We start from the raw sequence: 26429 nt of genomic DNA, 5'->3' as shown, positions 1-26429 counted from the left end.
AGGGTTGCTTGCACTTATGTAAGAAGCACTTCAACGTTTCTATTAGAAGCACATTTCAGAATCTAGAAGCCCTTTTTTCTACCGAACACTGTTAATAAGCTAGGAAAAGGATACCTTTATTGAACAAACCTACATAGATACAAGCTAACAACTTGATTGAGAGTTTATTTCTCTGGCCACTCAGAACTAAGAAACTAGTAAAAAAAAACTACCAGATATATTTACATCTAACAAAACCTCCAAGAGATCTCACTCTACCTGCACACGTAAGTTACTATACGGGCAGCGCTAAACGGTATTTGCAACTGTAACCAAACAATCTTTTCACACGTGATTACTACTATCTCTGAATATCTTGAACTCTTCGTCTCAAAGCCACGATCCTCCATATTGAGAACCACTGCAGCACACTGAATAGCTTTGTCCATCCCCTCTGAGCCTTATCAGATATGGCAACAGCTGAACTCGGCAAGAAGCGATCCACAGCGCTATGTAGATCTTGTGGTTCTGAACTCATGTTCTGGGACTGAAGATCAGCATCGGAAAACTGCAGATGATCCTCAACAAATAAAGCATGAGCCATGGGGTCGGTGTCAAAGATCAGGGAGTTGGTGACTTGACCTGGGAAACTCAGAGGCTGATCATATCTAAGACCGAAGCCGTCAATGTTGTGCAAGGCATAATCATCCAAGCCACTGGTGCTACCCACGGAATAGATGGATGAGATGATATCTGGAGAAGAGGCAGATGGCTGTGCATAATCAAATCCACCAATCTTTTGTGAAGCCAAAAACTTGCTTCCGTCAAGATCCTCTGCCCTTGGTGAGCTCGATGTGTGAAGAACATTAGTGAAGTTGGAAGATGCAGCTATAAGAGAGGCTTCATCTTCAAACAGGACTACTTCTTCCCAGTGGTCAAATGCAGAAATGACCAGGTGGTGGCCATCAGCCTAAAAACAATATTTGACCATATGAAATTAGACATGACTTAAGAAAATGCAACAGAAAAAAGATAAAAGCGAGTGGACTGAGGTGATAGGTAGCATGCCTTTTGTGTTTCAGACAGCTTACTAACAGAAACATATTCATGTTCCAACAGAAGTCCCATCACTTGCCCTACAATGTTGAAGGCCACACCAGTTTCCTGAGAACCGGGAGGGCAGTACAAGTACACCCTCTTATCGAGTGTACATGTCTGAGCATGCTCCACAGTGACTTCCCACATCTTAGCAGACATACCCGTCCCAAGGATCTGCAATTTTCCACCCAAAAAAATAAAAAATGTCATAACCACTAGGATACTTGGGTTGGGTTGAACAAGGCCGCTCAAACTAGTACATTTTCCCTTTTTATGAAACATTTAAATGCGCAAGATGATACGTAATCTTCAAAATAAAGTATTAATCATGGGAAAATGTAATTTCACCAAGACAAGAAAATTCAGTAATTACATTCCGGAGCCTTGAAGGATTTATGAAGAGTTGGATGAGAAAATCATTCACAGTGTTGATGTTTTCCCGACTCAACCGCTTATGGAAAGCTCCGTCCTTGCCAATCTTTTCTAGTCTCCATACTTCATCAAGCAGAGATGGAGGGTGGTGTTTCTTGTACACTGCAGAACCAGAAGTAGGTCAGGTTATAATATTGTATGTTTACTTAAGTTAGCTGATCCTAATTTGAAGGCCATGAGCCATGCATGATAATCGCAAATGAAAATATATGGAGTTAACTACATCCAATATAAGGAGATATTATGACAAGATATGGTTAATTTTTACAAAGAAATTTTTTGTTTAACTATATGCCAGTCTGATCATAAATGAATACGGTTAAGACAGCACAACCCCGACAATGGAAAGTGAAAGAACACTCGATCTTAGTATCAGTACTCTAGCAATAACCTTAGAGACAATTTATTTATAAATAAACCAAATAAGAAGCACTCACATTCTCCCCGATGATCCCTAACAATAAAGGATTCTGTCCTTGCTTCTCTTATTCTAGTTCCATCGAAGTTGTCTGAAACTCTTGCTCCTAGCCTGAACTTACGGCTCCTTGTCCAGCTTGAATTATCAGTAAAAGAAATCTCACCCAGAGGTGCAACTCCGTCTTTAAGATTCAAAACTACCTCTCCTGTAAGAAGAGGTTTCTTTCCATCCCTCTCTCTTACAATGTTATTCTTGAAATCTTCAAGTGTCCAATCATCACCCTCCTCACCATCAAAATCACCCTCAAGAACAACTATTTCCACCTTGGCTGTGGATTCAGGCCCGGATTCGACAATATGTCCACTAAAGCAATCGACCAAAGCTACTTGTACAGTGGAGCATTCTTCTCCTTCAATCCGAGCTCCAGTAAATACTGGAAGAGAGATGTTATTTACGAACTGTAGCTTTAATATTCTTGATTCAGAAGGATCCGTCTCTTTCCCACAATTCCTAAATAGAAAGGTAAAACATAAATCAACTGTTGTATGGCAAGTGTGAAACTACGGATTTGGCCCTAAATTGCTACATCTCAAAGCTTTAGAGCATCATCTTACTGTTTCATACTAGCCAAATGCTTTCTTAGGGCCACCTCAACTTCTTCTTTAACCTGAAAATACATAACAAAATTATATAACAATCAATTAAAGCTGCAGCACCATAAAACTAAAAGGATGCATCCAATATGCATGCATGCATTGAACTGCAAAGTGAAAATCATTTACTATATTATGATTTGCAGGGACATAAACTTAAAGAAAATAAATAAAACCCTCAAACGTATACTTGAGGCCTAAGAAACTTCAGAGAGTGAATGTGAAACCATTTTATCTTGACATCGAACACGCAAAATATTGAGAACGAGGACACTAGCTGTGAAGGGGTCATAGACTATTGTATGCAAAGTGAACTACATGCTACTAAAAATGCCCATCTATAATCATAAAAGTTGTTCCTAGAAAAGGTTATGGTTCGAGAATACCCAATTTGGTCATCCCCGATACGAGAGAAGCTAAAGTGATAATGAAAGGGCTCCCTGGACACGTTATTACGACACATCATAAGTTCTACGTCTAACTGGCAACTCATGGCAAGGTAACATTGACAAACTGAAATTTTATGGTAAAACGACTCCTTGGAAAGAAGAGTGCAGCCCTCACTTGGTGGAAAGGGTACCTGGTGTCAGGCTAGAGCAAATGCGACCACAAAGTGGGCTGCCATGCACTGATGCACGTTAGCTGCACCCTGCAAAGCAAGGTGGTGTTTTACACTTTCCAAGCTAACAACGGCTCAATTCAGTTTATTGATTTTAGCACAGTCGTGTACTTATGAAGTTTATAAATCATATACAACCCCTTCAAATATACAATACAGTTTTACAATTACGCAGTAGAGCAAGAACACGTACAAGATTCGAGCTCAATGGTAGAAATTACACAGATGCTAAATCCAAAATAAAAGGAAAATAGAATGGGAAAACACTTACAACTTTACGAATCAAACGCTCTAGAAGTGGCTCCAGTAATTGCTGGACTTTGTGCAATCTCATCGTTTCCAGAACCACGCTGAAAACCAGTAATAAAGGCATTAGAAGAAACCAGATGTGAAAATTATCATACTTCGTTTTGGTATCAAATTATTAAAAGGAAAGGCGGATTCATGTCAACTTGTGATTGAACTGAACAATCAATTTTGTCTTCCAGACAGTGATACCAAAAGTTAATTAGCTTATCTTTTACTTATAAACACCTATATCAATTTCCATTATCTTGAGCCAAATGCACTCGCATTTCACAAAGAAAGCACCTTCATTTACTAAACTAAGCTTAGAAATTCTCAAAACCACAAAGTTCACTTCTTACAATGAAGATACACAAATCATTTTCCGACATGAATTCTCGACGCCAGTTCTCTATCCATCCATCCTTCCAATCCAACATAAGAATCTCAATCAAATCTCCACTAAACAAAACTCAATTCACTCCTAGTCGAGAATCCCATTTTTCCAAGAAAGAAAGAAAAGTAAACACCACTTTCACAAGCCAAAACCCAATTCACATTTTATCCAATATTTCCACTTTGTAACGACAACCCAATTACAAAGAAAAAATAAATATCCCAAACAAGATAAAAAGACTCAAACTTTTTCCGTAACACACATGGGTTGGATAACATTCATCAGACACTTCCACAATCCAAACAAAACCCAGTTCGTATTTTATCCCAAATAAATTTACAGACTCAAACCTCTGGAAACTGGTCTTCCTACGCTTGTCATCCGGACTACTAGTCCCATCCGATCGACCCTTGCCATCATCCTGCTGCCTCTTCTGCGACATTATCGAAACCCAGCAACACCCAGCTCACCAGCAACAAGCACTGGCTGTGCCACTCCACAAACATGAAGAACAACAACAACAGCCAAAAGCACCAGCATTCGACAAGCAGGCAATAGAATTAGTATTATTGATCCACAGATACAAATAACAGAAAAATAGAAGGGCTTCAATAACAATAATAAATGGGGTAATAAATGAGAAAAGTCCAAATCTTGGTAGTACAAGTACTGTTTGCAGAGGGCGTGTAGCTATCCGTTTTCAGAATTTGGTTGTGTCCGGGATGCTCCTTCGTCGACCCGAAAAACCATCTCTCTTCTTTCGGCTTCTTCCTTCAGTGCCACGCAGAGGTGGACAAGATACTCGCACAAGTGCAGAGTGAGAAGAGAGAGCGTTAAGATGGGTGATGTGATGAGGATGCCGTGTGGGGCCCGCAAAAGCGCGTTTAAACGACTGGTAAAAGTGGGGTCCGGGTGGCCAAATGGACGTCGTTGTTTGATAATTTGTTGGAGGTAGAGCTTTGTCCTCTTATTTTCATACTCTTCTTATATTCTTCTGTTTATGTGGTCACAGCACGTTAATATTTTATATTCCTATTAATTTTTATTTTATTATTTCTATAAAAATTAATATAAAATATTGATATAATTTAACCGTGACCACACATCATATAAAAATATAGGTAAAGTATGAAAATACGAGGTGAGACAATCCACCTGCTAATTTGTTTGCTTAACTGAAAATAGAGCGACTCATCAGCTTTTACGTCCACTGGGTGGGTCCTTGTGGTTGTTTTGTCATGTGACATTTCAACCTTAAATAAAAACAATAATTTCACTCACAGCTTAGAAGTGAGAAAATTTAGGTTTAAGTCTTGTGAATTAGGAGTTTAATATCAAATTAGGTTGCTTATTGTGTGATTTAGCCGAATTCTCCATCCACTTAGTGTAAAAATATCAATGTACGAAAATAATAATAATAATATATCTTAGATAAATACTAACAATTAAGTGAAAACTTTGTAACGGTTCAATAGCCAGCAAACGAAAATCCTCAAAATATTCGAGGATTTTCTACCACATACCACATGAAATTGGATCTAGCTGTAAAATGAATGTTTGGCTAATAAATAATTAACTTTTTGGTCTTTGAACTCGTCAATTGATACGGAAATAATTTTCTCACAAACATTAATTGGGGGTGTATTAGCAGAACTGAACCAAAATTTCTCTTTTTTTTTTATCATCAATTGAATCATTGTTCGATATCAAGTTTGGCGTATGTCCTAGTATTTAGTATAGCCACTTAACAAGTAACGAGATTTGCGCACAAGTTTCGTAGGTACCAACCGAAAATTCGTAATTTTCAACATTATTATCATTTATAGAGGGGAAGTTCACGAATTTAGGAGGAATTCCCAAGCTAAGATGAGATTAAAGTGTTGAATGATGATTACTGAAGACATTTTGAGTTAATTGAGTGGTGATTTTAGTGAGCATATGAATGTCTAAAAATATATGTGAATATTGTGCTTCTAATAAATTGGGATGATAAGTGACGGATTACCCTCGTAGTTAGGGTATTTCTCATCAACTCATTACGTTTCAGATTTAAAACTCTCGTCTCTTTAGTATAGATTAGTGTAGAATAGTACTTGTAATAATATAAAATAATAGAATTGGAATAGCAACGAAACCTTGTTATCTTAAACGTATGTACATAGTCTTTATCCGAACGGATCCCTATTTTTTGTAGGAGAATAGTTGTGGGGCTTATTATAATTCGAACTTGAATGAACATAACATTCTATTTTATGAGTCTTCATACATGGTCATCATTGCAAAAAATCAATTCAATCCGAAACCATTTTACTTGATTATCATGATGAAATTTCAATGTTTCTTAAAATATAGTATTCGTCGATTTCTTTTAACTTAATTATATGCCTCAAACATTTTCGATTAGATTAATAATTTACAAGAATGATCTATAAAGTATAACTTAAAACATAAATAGTTCGAATAATTCAAGTTCAATCTGAGGCCCAACTAATCCAAATTTTAAAAAATAAGAATCTTGTGAATAAAGTAAGTGAAAGCTATGATACGGGTTGCAAATTAAGGAAAAAACTAGTCTCATTTTTTAAGAAACATGAAGTCTTTCTTTATCTTGTTATAAAATGCCAATGCTGACGCAGAACCCTATTGTATTTCTAAACTGGACCATAACCACATAAATGATCGACCTTGTTTTTATCGCAAACCTAACAAAAATTCCCAACAAGCAACAACCCAAATAATGGATCATAAATGTGGTTTGATAAGGTTCCACGTGGAAAATAAAACACAATGATTGGTCTATGATTTGAGTTCGGTTTTGGGCATATGAAATCGGTGCCCTTGCGTAGGGCCTCTAATCTAAAATGAATCTTAAAAATCATATCATCTATCTACATACCAACTTAGTTTGTGTTATAAAAACTTCAATTTTGAAGGATTCTGGGTTCTGCATATGAATAAGAGAAATAAGACATCCATATCCACAAGAAAAATCACTTTTATGTTTTTAGTTTGATTATGACGGCTTTGGTCTAAAATTCGTTTTTATTTATTTCGTTCATTAGTTTTGTTGATTTGAACTATAACATAAGTAATATTAATACGCTTTTTTTATTTATTAATACGCTATTTAGACCACATTCATTTGTTTAGATGTTCTTAATTAATACGCTATTTAGATTAATACCTATAAGCATATAAATTAGCTTTCTAGCAGCAGCTTTCTAGCCGGCCTTGAAATGAATTCAATGAAGTTTGTTAATAATTTTATATAGTGTAGGTTATATTGCTCATAAGCTTAAAACTACATACTAAAGAAAAGGATAAAAAAAAATATTTCCCCCCACATATTTTAGATACATCTTCCACATTTGTCACGTTAACAACTTTGTCATTTCAATAGATAAGGCAACTAGTTACGTATATATCTAGTAAACAACATTTTATACGATACTTTTACCTTCCAAGAAAGGCAACGTTTGCCGTCGCAAGATGAGAAATTCGAGTACGTTTGCTCGTATCTGGCAGCTCTCTCACAAAGGATTCTTAAGATCCCACATCCGTTGTGACTTTTGAGAGGGCATGTGCATTGGCAACCTGCGTACAAGACTTTTTCATCTTCGGACTCATTGAGGTAAAATCATCTTACATATCATCTGATCCCCAAGTTCAGAAATTTTGTATGAAAGAGCTGGCTTCTGCCCTTTGAAATTTAAGATGTTCTTAAAATTTGTCATCTAATTGCTCAACGAATTGTCTCTATGGACAGTACTAGGTAAGACAGCTACTAGCCTTATATGCCCTTATATGCTTTGCTATGGGCATCTATCTATAGGCTCACTCAGTATAGGTTGACATCTGTCGGCATGTTCTCTCAAAAGCTATGTCATGCTTACTCAAAAACTATTGACATCATCGGCATGCTCGCTCGGAAGTTGTTGGTATCTGTTGACAAGCTTGCAATATAACTTGACAAATGACTTTAAGCTTACCAAGGCTCGATGAAATGCCAATTTTTCATGCTATTACATCCAAAAAAATTTGTACGTTGCACTCGGTATTTTTACTGACCCTCCCAATAATATTTCCTATACCCGCAAGTGCATATTGTACTGAAAAATAAACCGAATTTGCCTTATCAATTGCCTCATCCTTAGATTACACTTGATCTAAATATTCGTCAACCATCTATCTCAAGTCAATAACAATACAACGTAATGAAAACGGAATAAGATCTTCTTCTATCCCTTTGGAATAATATACCATCATTGTCTTCTATCTAGACAAATCTCATAAACTGGATTTTAATAAAATTTTCCTAAAAGAGACTCTCTGCCATCTCAAGGTTTTTGCACAATATTTTATAAAATAAGCACGAAAATTATGCCATAAAAATAAAATGACAAAGAATTCATAAAAAATCTTATTTTTCTAAAAACTTCCTCAGTATTTCTCAGTAAATAGTAATATCTCTCTTCTTTTTATTTTTCAACAATAATATCTCCCTTGAGAATAATAACGTTGTAAGAAGAACAAGTAGTAGGCCATGCATGCATGTCAGCAATGTCCAAAATGTCATTCACAAGATACTCCATCAGTCCATCAGTCCATCCCACTTCCGCGAATCTTCCCACTCTGTACTTATTAGTACAGTCCCAATCAGACTTTTCACTTCTCGACGATCTTACCAAAAACACAAGCATTCAAAACCCTAGATTTGTGCTGGTCTTTTGACCCCAACTTGAAAACGATTGCGAAATACCCAAAAAGCCCTTCGCTCAATCGGCTTGTGAATTTTTTGGGTGGGGGGAGGTTGGTCATTACGCAAAGTCTTTCACGTTGGTCATTCGCAAAGTCTTTCACGTTGGTAATGAGAACAAAAACAGCAATATGCCCGTTGCCGGGAAATCTTACTTTTTACTTTTTGTGAAAAAGGGATGCTATTTACAAAAACACTTACGTAAGGAGTTCTTAATTATAATGCGCCACGTTAAAATGTATTCATTGCAAACATAGACGGTTTATACATTTATGTGAGTCGAATATGAATTTTCTTTTATTTAAATCAAGGGTGGGTGTCGAACCATGTTTGAAATTCTTTGATATGATAGATATTTTTTTATGGAAATATCCAAAAAATTCAGAAATATATGGAATGGAGGGAGTGATGTCTTAATTTTACAAGATATTAGAAAAACTCTTAAATTTCGGCTAAGATCGACATATTTCGTCAATGTTTTTGACATATCGATGAAATATCAGCAAACTGTAATATGACGTTAAATTTAATTTTAAATGACCATTTTTTAGCAAATTTTTATAATTGCAACCGCTATCGATATTTATATACATCAATATTTTTATAAATTTGTATATGGATATTTTCACAGATACGACATTTTGAACACTAGTCGTCAAGAACCGATGCGCTATTGTTCTTAGAAAATGTTAGTCAACTGATTGCACCTTTTACCCGTGAGCACATGAATAAAATCAGGAAGATCTCTCCAACGTAAATAATAAATAGAGATTAAATGTCATTAAATCAACAGACCTTTTGACCGGCACCGAACACAGGTTAGGTAATTGCTTGCGTGTTTTACTGTTTCAGTGGGCCCGTGTCTTTCTTCTTTAGGGATGAATAATGGGGCCCGTGGCCTGGTTGGCAGTAAAATGATTGGGCCCACTTTCTTTCGTCGCGGCTTTCACGGGACCAGTGGGCCTGTGTCCCTGACGTGGGTCACGTGAGTGGTTAAGAGATTCTCGAGCTGTCCACTGGATGATGGGGTTTGATTGGTTGTGATTTGTTAACAGTCGTTTGATAGAAGAAATTTTTAGTTACGATGGAAACACAAATAGTATACTATGTATTTTAATAGGTGTAGTGGAAAATTTTATTTTTTAAGTTAGTAATTTTTAACAAATATATCCCACCATTTACATAATGACACATGATATACTATTCTGTATACCGGTCACACTGAAAAATCTCTCGTCTAAAACATGCATTCTGCGGGCGAGTCAGTGGATCCCGCGGGCGAGAAACCATGTGTTATTGTGATATGATTGATAATATCCTTTATTAGGCATGAGGGATGTTTAGAAGAAAAGAAGTCAATATAGTTAACCTCATGATAGTGAGTTAACGATAATGCGATGCTGCTATTTAGACGCACAAATTGACAAGTTTATGTATACATTTTTTAATATAAATGAAACTTACATATAAAATAAAACGCAATTGTGTTATAAAGCGTGTAAATAAATATGCCAATTTTATGTATCATAATAATTTTGAAATCTTTAGCACGACAGTATCTTTTACGTCACCTTGCGCTTTTTGGCCAAGTCTTCACTATTATTTAGTTGATCATTTTGTCCTTTTCTTTTGTTTTATCATGTCAAGATTTCAGGCATGAGGAGTATAAAAACAGATTGAGGGATTCTATAAAAGCATTATGAATCGTTTATCTACTTAATACAATTGATTGGTTAAGCGATTTTAGTTTTAGTTGATTTTTTGCAAAAATAACTTTTACAGAGTAATTTATAATATAAACGGTTTCAATCATAAACACTAAGTTCTATCAATAGGCCATGAAGTATTTTGAGAAAAAAAATCCTCAGCCTTAAGGAATCAAGCTCTTCTCTCACCTTTTTAAGATGATACTTTTGTTCGTGACTTTCACGTTTGAGTTTTGGATGAATGCTTTGACAATACGTTGTATGGATCTTATTTATCTTGAATAAAAGCATATTTCCCAACTAAAAAACTTCATCACCCAAAATTTTGGTACATTGCTCTGAGAATCTGAAGGGTAACTCAATTGCATAATCTGCTATTCACTTCTAAAACATGTATTCCTATCGTCTCTCCCCTTTCTCATGGTGTGTTCCTATGCTCTGATATTCCAGTTACAGAAATTACGTTTATTGTTTGTCACCGAAAACAACTCCGGTTTCTTCCATGGAATCATATGAACAACCATAGCCCGCAGTAGCCAGCGATGCTACACGATCTTCGTCTACAATTAGTTGAGTCAACTCCACATTCATCGTCTGTTAGACACCTGTGGTCACTACGAGCATCTGGGACGTGGCAAGCACTCTCAACTTGTTGGCCACCACATTCCCACGAATTCATTCTCGTAGGACATACTTGCATAGACATTGCACTTGTCCGTCGTGCTTGATTTCCGGCCTGCACAAATGAAATTACAACTCGTATAAGGACATAAAGAATAAGACCGCATCTTGTTTCTGTTTGCTCAAAGGAAAACTACTATGCATGCAGTTGAGTAGAAGCAACACCTTGAGAGAAGTCCAGTTACTATGGATGTAAGTCTCAGGAAGCCTGTCATGCCAACTTCTCAACACTGGAAGGGGATGACCCTCAGTTGTGAAAATATAATTTTGGTCATCCATAAATGAATCGTCGAACAGAAGAAATAGATACTTGCACCTACAAAAAACATAAGACACCGGTTCAGATATATCTTAAACTGCAATAGTTTATGCGTGATTCTTTTCTCTGTATTTGCACAGTGCAAGGGAAAAGCAACTCTTACGTCTCAGCAAGGAAGAAACTATGCTGATGATCTTCCAACTGCATAGTTGTGACATCTCTAATGCTCGCAAAACCTCCTTCCACTTTTGTGTATAAGTTCAGAGAATTTACAATTGACTCCCCCACTTCAATGTACCATGGATCTGATAACACAGAAACAAACATGGGCAAAAAATCAGAAAAATAGGACCGGCTATAATCACGATACAGGATTTTTTTGTTTTTGTTTCTTATATTCTCTTGAATAAAAGAAATTTCATCTTAGGGCACTGAATGCTTACAAAATATTGCCTGAACTTTTAGAACCATGTGAAAAATGAAATATAATAAAGAAAATCAAACCTTTAGTTGCTTGATACAAGTAGAATGTTGACTCAGCTAATTCAGGGCGCAGAGGATAATACTTTTCTGTGGGATGCAACATTTGATGGTCCAACAAATACCTACATTATTTTACAGTTCATATTAGACAGTTTTTTTTTCCCTTATGAGAAATACTGCGGTAATAGGAACCAGCCATTAAAAACTAAGAAGTTCACATGTAGAATGTAAGAGTACAGACTCATAAGAAAACGGTTTCAAAAGCACCTTTCCGGTATTACTCCAAACTTTTTCCATACATAGAAAAATTCACGGTGTGAAGAATTTGCGGCTGCAATATCGCCAACAAGAACCTATAAACAAAGTTCACATCTAAAGATTAGAAGACTTTCTGAGGTTTGGAGCTATTATCGAAGTAGTATGACAAAGTTTAAGATTCCCTGCCTGTAGGCCAGGCCAAAATGCCTGAAGGCTAGTAAGCTGCCAATAAGTTGCTTTTCCTGTCCTCATATCAGCTTCATGGTACCTAATTACAGTAACATGCTTTATCAAAATAACTTTGCAGCCTACTTGTCTCAATTTAAACTTACAGCTAGAATCCAAACTTTCAACACTTGAAAAGTGCCAATAATAATTTGAAATAAGGCATTCAATAAGGCTAGGAGGAAGTGTTATACCATGGACCGTGTCTGAAATATTTCTGCACAGCAATATAAGCAGAATGAAACATTCTCCAGAACTCCTCCTTTCCGAAAAGGATGTGGGCCTTAAATAGATACTCATAAAATGAATCAACCCCTAAATGAAGAAACATATAATCCAACATCAGAAACTAAAACTCTAAACACTCAAGATGCGTCAAGGGAATGGTTTCTGATGGCCTGGAGCCCACCACACAAGGAAATATTGGCACATGTATGATTTGGGAAACCCAATAAACTACGGAACAATACATATAATGTAGTACATTAAAGACCCCAAAGCCCTGACCAAACCTACCAGCTCCAATCCCAGATGAGTACTCAAGCCATTCCCCAGTTGATACATCCAGCGTTGTACCAAGTAGATTCAAGGAACTGCGCATGCCCCATAATTTACGAAGAGCACGTAAAGCTGCAGACTCGTATTTGGGGTCTCCAGTCAATCGGGACAATGCTCCCATTTCCAGAATTAGAGAACCTGAATTCATATAAAAAATCAAGAGATTCAGGAGTGTCACATTTATTGATGTCCACATCTGAATACAGCAAAAGAAAGCCCCTCACCACATCCTGAAGTGCTTGTTTCAGTAGTCTCATTCTCCATCACTCCATACTGTCCACAGAATTTCGCATTCATGCAGAGTCATATATCCTTCTTACAAACAAAACCACCAAAACATTTTCATATATTTTTGAAACTTGAGAGGTGAAGTCTCGAAAATTTTTGCAGGACACAGGTACACCCAACTATATGTTTAGACTGATAGTAATGATATAGAAAGAATCATAGCATGCATACATCCCACAAATCACAATGTAATCGAATATTGGAGCTCAGCATGTCACAGGTAGTACCTTTAAGTTAATCCATGCATACGGCAACCCAGTGGGCGTGTTAAATGCAGGTAGGAAGCGTTTCCCTAAGTCCTCAGCCAAAGTAAGCAGCTGATTCTTGTAAACTCCTTGACCCAGCCTGTTTGAAGAATCACTTGCAAGTAAATGAGCAGAAACAAGTCCTCCAAGCACTCTTATGTTGCACTACAAAATAGCAATCAAGTGGAAAAGAGAACTAATTAAATACATAAAGAACAAAACTAGACAACAATATATATTGCTCTTGAATAACATTTAAAATAATATCTACATCCAGAAACTGCATCCCATTTTGAACAATCTAAAAGGTACGAGAATAATAAAGTTCTAGAATCAGCATAACTCAACTAAATTAAGCTTTTTTTCCACAAGCTATTGAATATATACCTCAAAGAGATTTACCCTCGCATCAACCTCAAACTTCAAATTGTCAGAAAGCCAAATAATTGCGCTTTCAAATTCAGTGTTGTTACCCATAATGACAAGGCTGCGAGAAAATTTTACATCAGAATGATGTGACGACAAAATTATACGAATCATAATGAAGAAGTACCAGTGTTCAGCATAATATTGCTATAACTGAAGGCATATAAATTCAGATTATAGAAGAGTATCTATGACATAATCGGTTCATGTCAAACCTGGACAATGATTCTATAAGACTCAGAGCCGATCCACTGTAGCCTTGTGGTAGGTGTTCAAGCTGAAATAGGGAAAGAAAGCACTTCAATTTACTTTTGAAAATTGCAACTAATCATAATTCATTTTATCTAAAGATATAAAGTTACCTTCAGATTTCCAAGTTCACTAAGAGAGTCGGTGAAACTTTTACTCAGTGGCTTTAGCTCATCATGCTGCAAAGAATGCAGTTTTAATATCATACGTACGTAGGTGAAAAACCTAGAAGAAATAATGAACAAAAAACTTACCGGAAATGCATGGATCATGTAGTTGTCGTATGCATGATAAAACCTGAAAGGAGGGAAACAACTTTACTGTAAGAACCCTTCAAGTACTTCCACAAATAAACATAGACGTTGTACTAAAGAGATCCTCATACAGTTATCTACTCTTTTCTTATACAATTTGTTTAGTTCCTTCACACGTAGGCAAATTCTCCCAAAGACCAGAGTATATTTTACAGGGGTTTCCGGATGGCCAGTGCAAAACAAATCCGCAAGTCATAAAATGTGATTTCTTTACTTCAAAAAGTGCAAAAGAAATGCGAAAGTCATACCAATTAATAGTCTTAGGGTTGTTCTGTTTCATTTTCTTAAGAAAATTGCCTTTAGCCCATATCGTCGAAACCGTAACAACCGGAAATGTCTAGTTCCCCAAAGCCCCATACTTCAAGATCTCAAATTTACATTTCCATCAGTATTTGATTTACCAATTCCATCCAAGCATGCTATTCCACTTTGACAAATATCCATATTTTTTTCAAAATTAATACAAAAACAAACTCTTTCTACAATCTAATCACTTAAAACCAAAACTCCTACATTTTTTTCGAACTAAAACACAAAATTTACCAACAGAATCAACCAAAACAAACCCAAATCAGCAAAACCACAAAGTTCAGCTAAAAACCCCTGATTGGGGAGCAAAATTACGGATACCCATTAAGCTAAATTTACAAATATTGAAGAAAAATGGAAACTTCAGCTGAGAAACCGAGCGGGTGGAGGTGAAATTCGAGTTTACTTACATCTTACGGACTTTATCTCTGAGGCGTCGCTTCTTAGCTGCCCAACGGGGATCGGACGGCGATGCGGAGGTCAATAAGTTTATGAGGGTGGGAGAGATCAGAAAGAAGAGAAGAACCCATGTCGCGCATTTGCGCGGCAACATGGCTATTGGGCCAATTGGATTGGGATTCGTATCAGAGATGGAGAGCGAAGAATCAGAGGACTGAGGAAGGCGGGTTATTCTGCGATTTGCTAATTAGCTTGTCTGGTTGGTACTGCAGGCGCCAGGTAATTGTAAGAAAAATAAAATTAAAAGAGCATGTTATAATTTAAATTAAATATATTAGAAGGAATTAGATGATTGGTGGATGTTGATGTACGTGTGTAAATGGGATTAGATGATTGGTCAACACAGTGTCATCCTTGTATTTTCTACGATTTGAGTTTTGATGATATTGATACGGATGCACTATAAAATAGTAAAATGCGAATGTGATCAAGATTGAGTTTGGACTCTATTTGGACCCAATATGGCTGATTGGACCACGTTGACAAGGCTCAACAGATAGTTATTGCGCTAGTTATGTTAATTCTAAATTAAGTAGCGTTATCCATACATTTATTTTATTTTCTTACAATTTTTTTAATTTGGGAGTGTTAAATTGAATGAATTGAAGAAAATTAATGGACAAAAATTAACAAGAGTATATAAAAGGTAAAAAAATGTGTGTGAATAACTTACACTTCTGAGTCTAAGTCCAAAATTAATAACTATTATTAACTAGTTATTAGTTTAGTTATACTTTTTTCTCAATATATGAAAAAGAGTCCACCACTAAAAACTATATATTGTCGATAAATAGAAGTACGTCTTGTTCATTAACATCTCGGAAATATTCCGCCATAGTTAGGGCGGTTAAACCTACTCTCATACGAGCTCCTGGCGGTTCATTCATCTGACCGTAGACTAGAGCTACTTTTGATTCTGCAATATTTTGTTCATTAATTACTCCAGATTCTTTCATTTCCATGTAAAGATCATTTCCTTCACGAGTACGTTCACCTACTCCGCCAAATACGGATACACCCCCATGAGCTTTGGCAATGTTGTTGATCAATTCCATAATGAGTACTGTTTTACCCACTCCAGCTCCTCCGAATAGTCCTATTTTTCCTCCACGACGATAAGGGGCTAAAAGGTCTACTACTTTAATTCCTGTTTCAAAATAGATTTCTTTTGTTAACCCTATGTCCAAAACTAATGGGACAAGGTTGCCTCCATATATTCACTATTGTGGTTTGGCTCAATCAAAAGATGGGACATCTTTTTTGTTTATAGAAGTCCAAGAAAAATTAAATAACAGTGCATAAACAATAAAACACGTGTTCCTTCTTTCATGATTTAAAAAGAAATTCAACCATCAATTATCATATCATATCATCTACAAATTATAATTAAAGTAGAGAGCTTTTATAATATTGTTCATTAATTAAACTGTAGGGCAGTTGGAAGTTGAATTTCGATTTCGGTTATACCGATACAATCTTGACAAGAATCAATTGGAAGCTGCATGCATGACTCTACGATCAATTGCATGGCTGTTCTCTCTGGTCCAACGCACTCCTCGCTCACACAAAGACACCAAAACTATATGCAATGCAAAAATAGCAGACCAAAAACCACAAATGTATACTTAAATCCACGAAAATACAACACATCAAATCCCCTGAAACTCCTCCCATCCATATATCAAACACTCACTCCACCTTCTTCCCCTGTCCTCCGTTTTTCTCAAACCTATTACTTAATTTGCCTTCTCTTTCCAACTTCCATTGAGGAAAGATCTCAGGGGAAGAAGCAGGTCTCACTCTAAACCCTGATCTTCCTCTAGTTACCATCATCATCATCATCATCATCATCATCATTATCTGTCTCTCTTTCCAATAACATGGCTATTGCTATACTTCTTCTTCTCTTCTTCTCCATTCCCTTCTCCGAATCGAAGCTCACCAAAGATTACTACAAGCAAACTTGTCCAGACTTTCAGAAGATTGTCAGAGACACCGCGTCCCAAAAGCAAGCCGCCCAACCCACCACCGCCGCAGGCACTCTCCGCCTCTTCGTCCACGACTGCTTAGTTGAGGGTTGTGACGGCTCCGTCCTCATTGCCTCCAACCATCTCAACAAAGCTGAGCGCGATGCTGAGATCAACGAATCCCTAGCAGGTGATGGTTTTGAGGTGGTAGTCCGTGCCAAGACCGCCCTGGAGCTCACCTGCCCAGGGATTGTCTCGTGCGCAGACATTCTCGCGGAGGCCACACGTGACCTTGTCACGATGGTTGGTGGACCCTTCTACTCCGTCAGGTTGGGACGAAAAGATGGACAGGTTTCCCTTGCGTCCAAGGTTGAGGGAAACTTGCCAAGAGCAAACCAAACCGTGGATGAGCTCATCAAATTCTTCGCCGCTAGGGGTTTCACAATTGAAGAAATGGTTGCCTTAACTGGTGGACACACAATTGGGTTCTCTCATTGCAAGGAGTTCACTGACAGGCTTTTCCATTACAGCAAAACTACTCCAACAGACCCAGAAATCAACCCTAAATACGCCGAAGGCTTGAAGATGACATGCGGTAACTACACAACTAACCCCGCCATGGCTGCCTTCAACGACGTGTTAACACCTGGAAAATTTGATAACATGTACTATCAGAATCTAAAGAGGGGCTTGGGGCTGCTGGCATCAGACCATGCACTTACTAAGGACCCGAGGACGAAGCCTTTTGTGGAGTTGTACTCTACTGACCAGGCGGAGTTTTTCAAGGCTTTTTCTCATGCAATGGAGAAACTTGGACATCATGAGATTAAGACCGGGCATCAGGGAGAGGTGAGGCGCAGGTGCGACGCGTTTAACTCGCTTCAGGCTTAGATTATAATGAAGGATGAGAGATGAAGAAGAAGAAGATGATGATGATGATGATGAAATGATAATTAAGAGATGATTGTTATTATTGGTTTTCATTTGGCCATGGATTAATTCATCACTAGGGAATAAAGAGAGAGAGAGAGAGTTTTTACAAATCTCTCTGTTTTTATTTTATTTTTCTTTCTTTTCTTATTTGGTTCGATATGTGACATGATGATGATGGTGGTGATGATGATGGTACATAAGTTCATGATTATATGATATTTGAGTATTTATACATTACAGTGTGATTTTTGTGATAGCTTTCGAGCTGTGATGATTTTTTATTTTATTTTTAAAGACGATAGTATTTACATTAAAATGGTAAGGAAGTGGGTTAAGCCTTACATTGAGTTTGTCATAATAAGAGGTCTTTAATTTTAAGGGAATGGATCCCCATTTTTAAATGGTGCTTAGTTGTGGAGATCACACCACATCCAACCTTAATGATCCAAACAGTCTATTTTTAAATTGCACATAGATCATTTTTACAAAATATTAGGCAAATCAAAAATATTTGAGGCATCTAATTGAGTTCAAAGAAATTGCCGAACACTTTGTTCTAAGAAAACATTTAATTTCATCATGATAATTAAATAGATAAATGGTTTCGAATTGAATTGACTTTTTGTAAGAGTGATCTATGAATTGAGACTTAAAAAATAAATGTGCGGATCATTAAAGTTCAATGTGAAGTGAGGCCCAAAATTAATCCCCATATTTTAACAAAATGGGGACCCCTTCAATTAAAGGTAGTGTAGTACTAGAATCTAGATCTCTCATATTAATCGCACTGATCTAAAAATCCCTGCCTAGCGCCGCGTAGGCGCTAGTCAGTTGGCCACCACCCTGATTAATGCCTAGGCGTTTGAAAATTAAGAAATGACGCTTAAACCTGCTGAGGCACCCGCTTAGACCGCCTAGCCCGCCAATACCCACCTAGATTGCGACTCACTTAGACAGAAAATAGATAACTTTCATTTTACATTTTATTTTTTTTTCAAAAAATTGTAATAGACTTGTTGAATGCTTAAACAAACAGACATTATATGCTTGTTCCTCATGTTTTCATTATGTTCAAATACTTCATAATATATATATATCTCATTCTATTTTGTAGTCTATGATGCAATTATAGATATTTTAAGCATAAAGAGACACTTATTTACACGAAATATAATATATTTACTTAAATCCGTCTAGCCGCCTAGGCGTTAGGCCCCAACCCACCGCCCGACTAGCGCCTAGTGTCTTTTAGAACCTTGATTAATCCACAGTAACGTCACCTCAAACGTTAATTAATTGTTCGTTAGGGTCAAATAATTATCAGGAAAACGCCTTTGAGATCAAATACAGAGAGGCATGCAGGGAAACATCAAAAGTTTTTTCAGATTAAATACCAAATAATGAATTGCAACCTCAAACACCTGCATATTAAAGATTTGAGCTTCAAAAGAATCGCATCTATTTATGCATGGTGATATGCACAGTGGTGTCCGGCGCCGGAAAGTCATCTTGCTGAAGTCGGAACATCAAAACACAAGACACATAGCTGGCTAGCTATCACCCATTTCACAAGTCATGCTTGCCATTGCTATGTGTGAGCTTTTGATTTCCAAGGGGAAATGGAAACTTTAGGGAACAAAAGTTGGATGGGATTGCAGGAAGCATTTTAGGTTTTGAATAAAACTGAATCTAATTGATTGTAAGGCTATAAAAGGCTAGCTATTGTCAACTAAACCGAGTAGTCGTTCTAACTGATAAGTTGCTTAATTTTCAGCAATCGATACTTCTATTCGGTTAAGAACTGTCGAACTCAAAGTTGTTACTTGTTAGTCAGTTTTACACAGCTCATAGAACTGTTCTACTATTACGTATAAATTTCCAGCCTTATTTGTAGTTCTCCATTCATTCACCAAAACAAACAAGTTTCTATCGAAGTTCTTCAAAATTGTTTTACTTTTCTCCTAGCCATTTTTGATTTTCTATAACATTATTAACAACACACCAAATCATTTTTCTCTCTCTAGCTACCTATGTCTCAATCCAAGGCTTTTCCAATCCTTTTCCTTCTCTTCCTCGCCATTCCATTCACCGAATCTAAGCTCTCCATCGACTACTACAAAAAAACATGCCCTGACTTCGAAAGCATTGTCCGTGACACTGTGACTTCAAAACAAATCGCCAGTCCCACCACTGCGGCGGGCACTCTCCGTCTCTTCTTCCACGACTGCATGGTCGAAGGCTGCGACGCTTCCATCCTCATCTCCTCCAACTACGTTAACACCGCAGAGCGTGATGCCGACATCAACCAATCCCTCGCGGCAGATGCCTTTGACCTCGTGGCAAGAGCCAAGACCGCCATCGAGCTCTCCTGCCCAGGCATTGTTTCTTGCTCCGACATCCTCACCTTAGCCACACGCAACCTGGTCACGATGGTCGGCGGTCCGTTCTACAAAGTCCGATTGGGACGGAAAGACGGACAGGTTTCCAAAGCTTCACTGGTGGAAGGAAATCTCCCAAGAAGCAACCAAACCCTAGATGACATGATCAAATTCTTCGCTACAAAAGGCTTCACACTCCAAGAAATGGTGGCTTTATCCGGTGCGCACACAATTGGATTCGCTCATTGCAAAGAATTTGTCGACCGGATTTTCAATTACAACAAAACTACACCAACAGATCCTGACATGTACCCAAACTATGTTCAAGGGCTGAAGAAAATTTGTGCAGACTACAAAACGAACATCGCCATGTCTGCCTTCAACGACGTGATCACGCCCAGCAAGTTCGATAACATATATTATCAGAATCTGAAGAGGGGTTTGGGGTTGTTGGCATCGGACCATGCACTTGTTAAGGACCCGAGGACGAGGCCTTTTGTGGAGTTGTACTCGACGGACCAGGCTGCTTTTTTCAAGGCTTTTGCTCATGCTATGGAGAAGCTTAGCCATCATGGAGTTAAGACTGGACGTAAAGGAGAGGTCAGGCGCAGGTGTGATGCTTTTAACTCCATTAAAGCTTAATTAATTAGATGATGTTGAAGAAGAAGATTATCGTCAAGGGTTGTCATTGGCCATGGATTGAATTCGCCAGAGAATTAAAGAGACGGATTTTCTTGTGATTCAATTGTCATATTATATAAATTTTTATGTATGATGGTGATGATAGCAAAATTACGAATCATTTGCGTAATGAAATGTAACCACAGCAACTGAATCTCTCGTTAATATTGAATATTGATATGATGCCTTACAAGATCCCCAGAAACAGAACATGAAGATGAACGTGATCCGCAGATTTGCAGACCGGCAGATACATGAACCCCAACCCTCGTTACAGTTACATATATTCACTATTACAATTCAACAGTTACGGTCTGCGTGATCACCAGAACCTTACGATCCAGGAGATCACCAGAACCAGGAAATCGACAATTGTCTTCAGTAGAACAAGTTTCGGAAGAAAGAGTGCTTGGAGCGGTATAGCATTCAGGGAGTCGAGAACAGAAAGTACCCCGCCCAACACTCGTGAAATTTTCCCCATTAATTACAAACCTTGGTCAATATTTGTACCCGACCTGGGCGCTTCTAATAAAACCCCTTGTTCTAACCTTGCACCTGTATGCTAGTATTTCTCTTGTATTACTTCAACAACATCTTTTACAAATCATACCCTGCATTTGCACAAGTGTTCAGTATTTATACCGAACTGCAAGCTAAGGCAGTTACAAGATATTTCCCAAATCTTATCTCTAACCACCCAATTATTATTGACATTAACAATCAACAATTACTAACAGATAGGATACTTAGTACTAACATCCAACAATACTAACAGCATAACAGCATCATAACAGCATCCTATCATTACCCCACCCTAAAAATGAACCTTGTCCTCAAGGTTGGAATGCAGGAAACCTGTTTACAAATTCTGCATAGTTTTCCCATGTCGCCTCCTCCTTAGGACGATGCTTCCAGTGCACCAAAACCTCTGTCGTGGATGAACTGCCATGACCTGTTAACCTCCTCCGTAATATTGCCAATGGATAATCCTCCAAGAGTCCGTCCTCTGTAGCTACAGGTAATGGGACTGCAGGAATGATAGCAGAACCCAATTGTTTCTTCAAGCAAGAAACATGGAAAACTGGGTGAAGTTTTGATGTGGCAGGTAAGTCAATTTTATAAGCCACTTGACCAATCTTCTGCAGCACCTTAAAGGGACCATAAAACCGTGGCTGGAGCTTATGAAAGGGATGTTTAGCGAGAGATTGGTGTTGATATGGTACCAATCGTAGAAAAACCATATCGCCAACCTCGAAAGATCGTTCACTGCGATGTTTATCAGCATGCTGTTTCATACGTACCTGAGCCGAGACAAGATTAGTCTTGAGCTGAGACAAAATTCGTCCCCGTTCTTGCAAGCTTCTGTCAACCAAATCAACTTTAGTTGTTCTCGATTCGTAAGTAGGCACAGCAGGAGGTGGTTGACCATATACAACCTCATAAGGTGTCAGCTTTGATGAAGTATGAAAAGAAGTATTGTAGTGCCATTCTGCCCAAGGAAGCCACTGAAGCCACTTTTTTGGTTGATGACTGCAAAAACATCTCAAGTATGTTTCCAAACCCCGATTGGTAACCTCTGTTTGACCGTCGGTTTGGGGATGGTAACCAGAACTGAGACACAATTTGGAACCTTGCAGTGCAAAAAATTCCTTCCAAAAAGAGCTCAAGAAAACAGGGTCTCGGTCACTTACTATTGTGGACGGCATACCATGAAGTTTGAAGATATTATCAACAAACATCTGTGCAACTGAATGTGCAGTATATGGATGAGACAACGGCAGGAAATGAGCATATTTAGAAAGGCGATCGACGACCACAAAAATAATGGTTTTTCCCTTGCAAGGGGGAAGACCCACGATGAAGTCCATTGCTATATCCGTCCACACAGTAGAGGGAATGGGAAGTGGATTAAGTAAGCCAGGGGAAGCAAGAGTCTCAGTCTTGTTTTGCTGACAGACCTGACAAGCTGCCACCCACTGCATCACATCCAATTTCATACCTTGCCAATAGAAGGACCTGGAGATCCGCTTATAAGTCTTAAGGAAGCCAGAATGTCCAGCCATGGGAGTGCAATGATGCTCATAGAAAATTTTTGCCCGGTAAACCCATGCCAAGGGATCATCGCCGTCCGAGAAGCGAGGAAACTCAAGCTTGATCAATGGCGGCCGTGGTTGAAATGACGAATCTTGACGGACAAAACGCTGACCCATATGATCAATTGGATCCGAGAAGGTTTCTTCAGAACTACCCATGGGATTTGAAGAATTGCCATGGTCCCCAGGGCCACGAAGAGGACGATCAGTACCCGTCAAATGAAATTCCAAGGCTGCGAATCGCGACTCCATGGATGCGATTACAGTGGACAAGTTCTGCATTGTCGACCCGATCGTCGCGACGGAAGATTGGATTTCTTGAACTGAACCTTCAAGAGCTGCTACTCGTGTATCCATGGTTTTGGCACGCATTGTTGCTCGTGTCATACAAGAAGGGAAACGTGGAGGAGTGTTACCGGCTGATACCAATAATAAAACCCCTTGTTCTAACCTTGCACCTGTATGCTAGTATTTCTCTTGTATTACTTCAACAACATCTTTTACAAATCATACCCTGCATTTGCACAAGTGTTCAGTATTTATACCGAACTGCAAGCTAAGGCAGTTACAAGATATTTCCCAAATCTTATCTCTAACCACCCAATTATTATTGACATTAACAATCAACAATTACTAATAGATAGGATACTTAGTACTAACATCCAACAATACTAACAGCATAACAGCATCATAACAGCATCCTATCAGCTTCCTCATTACGAACACCATTGATGGAGGCAGAGATGGAGGCATACTCTGTACGCGGCACTTGCTGAGGGTGCTCTATGGTTGAAATTTGGGCGGCCTTGCCGGAAACGTCGCGTGCAAGAATCAATTTTTAAGCCTTTCGCCCCTTTCAGGTTTTAAGTTGGTGGGAGAATCAGAAACTTCCAGCTTTGCAAACCCCTTCACATTTTTCGGAGATTAAACTCGGAGTTTACAACCTTTTGACCCGATTGAACTCGGAGTTTAAGCTAACTTTTGGGAAATTGAGCGGACATTAAGCTTCTGTTCAACTTTCAAAAACTTCAAATATTTTTCTACAAGTTGAATCATCATAACTAATCAGAACAGACGATCCTCCTGGTTATTAAGTCATACGGTTCTTCAGGTTCCTGAAAGTAATTACTACCCGTTTTAACAATTTGATTTTCTTTTCGTACGACTGCATTTTCCCGGTGACCAAACAGATGGTAAAGACAAATGAGTGTGAGAGAAAGGTAGAAGATAGATACTTCTTGAGTCTTGGCTTTATCCGAGGAGAGCTTGGAGACAATCTCCTGGACGTCTCTGGAAGTCACCATCGGAGGCCGCCGAAGCTCCGATGACAACCCGGCTGTCTGAGTATGAGAGACTGGAGCTAGAGTTTCGTTTCCCGGTGGGCGGTTTATGACGGAGAAAATGGCGGGAAGACGGAAGGCGGGGAGAGTGGGGTGTTGGAGATGTTTGGTGAAGGGTTTAAGACAGGAAAGGTTTTATATTTGCTCGTGTTTGGGAATACGGCCCAACCAAGAAAGGGGAAAGACGATGCAGGAAAATAATTTCTGTTCGAAATGATCATTTCTGGCTCTTTTCCATCTAATCTTCCTCGTCAAACAATTTGGATCTTTAAAATTTGATTCAATAGTTAAAGTTATTATAACTTTTAAAGTGGATCTGTGTTTTTAGTGTTGGATGAAATTTAAAGGGCCCAGATTGTTTGAAGAGGAGGATTAGATGGAAAGGATCCGGATAGAATCTCTTTCCATTTCTATTCTTCTCTTCTTATTGTTGGAAATTTTTCATTGTGATCGGAACACGAGTGATATACTATGTGTTTTTATGTAAGTGGTGGGAAATTTTATTTTTTAAGTTATTAACTTTTTAACACACATATCACACCATTTGTATAGTGACACGAGGTCACACTGTAAAATCTCTCCATTTGTACATGACAGTAGTTCCAAACATCTGGATTGTACATTTTTTAGAGAGAAATTCAAACACAAAACCTTGAGTGCATGAGCAAATGCTATAACCGAGTTACAAGCCACTTGCCATTTAGATTGTAACGAATTCATAACAAAATGATAAACGCATATTTTTTTTAGCAACACATCCTTGTTTAATCATGTTTGTTATTTTTGTATGATACATTCAATTTAATGGTAAGAAATAAAAAGGTGTGTGAGAGAAATTAATTAAAATGTGTAAGATTCAAATCCTTAATTCGTAACCTATGGGATAGATGCAATGATTGAAATTCACCATTACATACAGAAGATGAAACTCATACTCAGAATGATTGATTCCTGGGCCGGTCATGAGTCAACCAAAGCGTAAGTGTATGACGTAAGTAATATTGTAACACGTATTATATATAATATGTGTGAAATTATAACATCACCTGCAGTTACATTGAAAACTTTAGGGCTTGTTTGGTATCTTACCCAAAAACTTTGGTTGTTCCTAAAAATAATTTTCAAATAACATCACTTAAAAACAGTTTTCTTTTAAGTCAAATTTTCAAAATTCTGTTTGGTTGAATTTTTAAAAATAATTTTTTTTAGTTTGAATTCAAACTTCCTTGAACAAAAATTGGAGGAGAAAAAGAATTGGAAAAGAGAAAAGAGAAAAGAGAGGAAATAGTTGGCGAGAAGAGAGAAAGATAGGGGGAGGACGATGAGGATAGGGAGAGAGCAAAAAATATAGTGAGAAGGTGAGGAGTGAGAAGAAAGAGATAGTGATGAGAGAGAGAGAGAGACAAGACAAAGGTTGAGGAGAGAGAGAAGACGGAGAGAAGAAAGAAGGGGTTGGGAAAGAAAAATGAGAGGGTTAGGAAGGAGCAAACGAAGATGTTGAGAAAAGAGCAGGAAAACTTTAAAAACTCACCTTTAGTGTTTTTAAGAAATAACCTATATTTTTAAGTTAGTTTTGAATTCAATTTTTAAAAAGAGTCCTACCAAACAAGAACTTAAAGCCTAAAACTCAAAAAGTGTTTTTGAGTTAAAAAAGTTGAACTCAAGTAGGATACCAAACAAACCCTTAATGTTTGTTTTTACTTTTTACAATTCATGCCCTCCTTGAAAGAGGCTCCTTCATTAATCATTCATGCAACACATGTATCCTATTGTATTGTTGTATTACGAATCACTAGTGACGGATCTAGAAATTTTTCTCTAAAATATCATATGTAACATCTCACATCGACCAATGGAGAGGGGGTGATGTGCCTTATGTGTACATGTCCACCTCCCTATAGCACGAGGTCTTTTGGGAACTTATTGGCTTCGGTTTGAGC

At 37.9% G+C, this 26429-nt stretch overlaps 5 protein-coding genes across 9 annotated transcripts; 2 read left to right on the top strand and 3 right to left on the bottom strand.

Annotated features, from left to right (window-relative positions):
- Positions 1–95: 95 nt before the first annotated feature.
- On the bottom strand, positions 96–4736 carry LOC125478936 (calmodulin-binding protein 60 A-like). Of its 5 annotated transcripts, none has more exons than XM_048587833.1 (8): positions 4552–4736; positions 4232–4367; positions 3471–3549; positions 2542–2594; positions 1947–2437; positions 1451–1611; positions 1048–1251; positions 96–949 (listed from the first exon to the last, which is right to left on the bottom strand). In XM_048587833.1, the coding sequence occupies exons 2-8, from the start codon at positions 4321–4323 to the stop codon at positions 341–343; spliced, it is 1689 nt and encodes a 562-aa protein (XP_048443790.1). In that variant the 5' UTR covers positions 4324–4367; positions 4552–4736; the 3' UTR covers positions 96–340. The 5 variants fall into 5 exon arrangements, with proteins under 5 accessions (XP_048443790.1, XP_048443789.1, XP_048443788.1 ...); XM_048587832.1 differs by having other exon boundaries at positions 4232–4375; positions 4546–4735; XM_048587831.1 differs by having other exon boundaries at positions 4546–4734.
- A 5857-nt stretch (positions 4737–10593) lies between these two features.
- LOC125479018 (alpha-mannosidase I MNS5) lies at positions 10594–15318 on the bottom strand. The gene is made up of 15 exons (XM_048588016.1): positions 15049–15318; positions 14270–14312; positions 14129–14194; positions 13982–14043; positions 13728–13827; positions 13323–13505; positions 13032–13080; positions 12766–12945; positions 12444–12564; positions 12211–12292; positions 12034–12119; positions 11788–11888; positions 11447–11588; positions 11190–11340; positions 10594–11079 (listed from the first exon to the last, which is right to left on the bottom strand). Exons 1-15 carry the CDS (start codon positions 15189–15191, stop codon positions 10852–10854), a joined length of 1737 nt encoding a protein of 578 aa, XP_048443973.1. The 5' UTR covers positions 15192–15318; the 3' UTR covers positions 10594–10851.
- Positions 15319–15870: 552 nt separating this feature from the next.
- LOC125478985 (ATP synthase subunit beta, chloroplastic-like) lies at positions 15871–16979 on the bottom strand. Its single transcript, XM_048587931.1, has 2 exons — positions 16925–16979; positions 15871–16244 (listed from the first exon to the last, which is right to left on the bottom strand). Exons 1-2 carry the CDS (start codon positions 16977–16979, stop codon positions 15871–15873), a joined length of 429 nt encoding a protein of 142 aa, XP_048443888.1.
- LOC103942312 (peroxidase 41) lies at positions 16910–18091 on the top strand. The gene has a single exon (XM_009352501.3). The coding sequence runs from the start codon at positions 16978–16980 to the stop codon at positions 17953–17955; it is 978 nt and encodes a 325-aa protein (XP_009350776.2). The 5' UTR covers positions 16910–16977; the 3' UTR covers positions 17956–18091.
- A 1936-nt stretch (positions 18092–20027) lies between these two features.
- Positions 20028–21017, top strand: LOC125478860 (peroxidase 41-like). The gene has a single exon (XM_048587563.1). The coding sequence runs from the start codon at positions 20028–20030 to the stop codon at positions 21015–21017; it is 990 nt and encodes a 329-aa protein (XP_048443520.1).
- The last annotated feature ends 5412 nt before the right edge of the window (positions 21018–26429 follow it).

The sequence above is a fragment of a genome, unplaced genomic scaffold, assembly GCF_019419815.1.
Source record: "Pyrus x bretschneideri cultivar Hongxiangsu unplaced genomic scaffold, Pyrus_bretschneideri_v1 Contig27, whole genome shotgun sequence".
NCBI lineage: Eukaryota > Viridiplantae > Streptophyta > Magnoliopsida > Rosales > Rosaceae > Pyrus > Pyrus x bretschneideri.
Note: the sequence above shows the minus strand (reverse complement) of the source record. Positions and strands in the feature narration are given on the sequence as shown.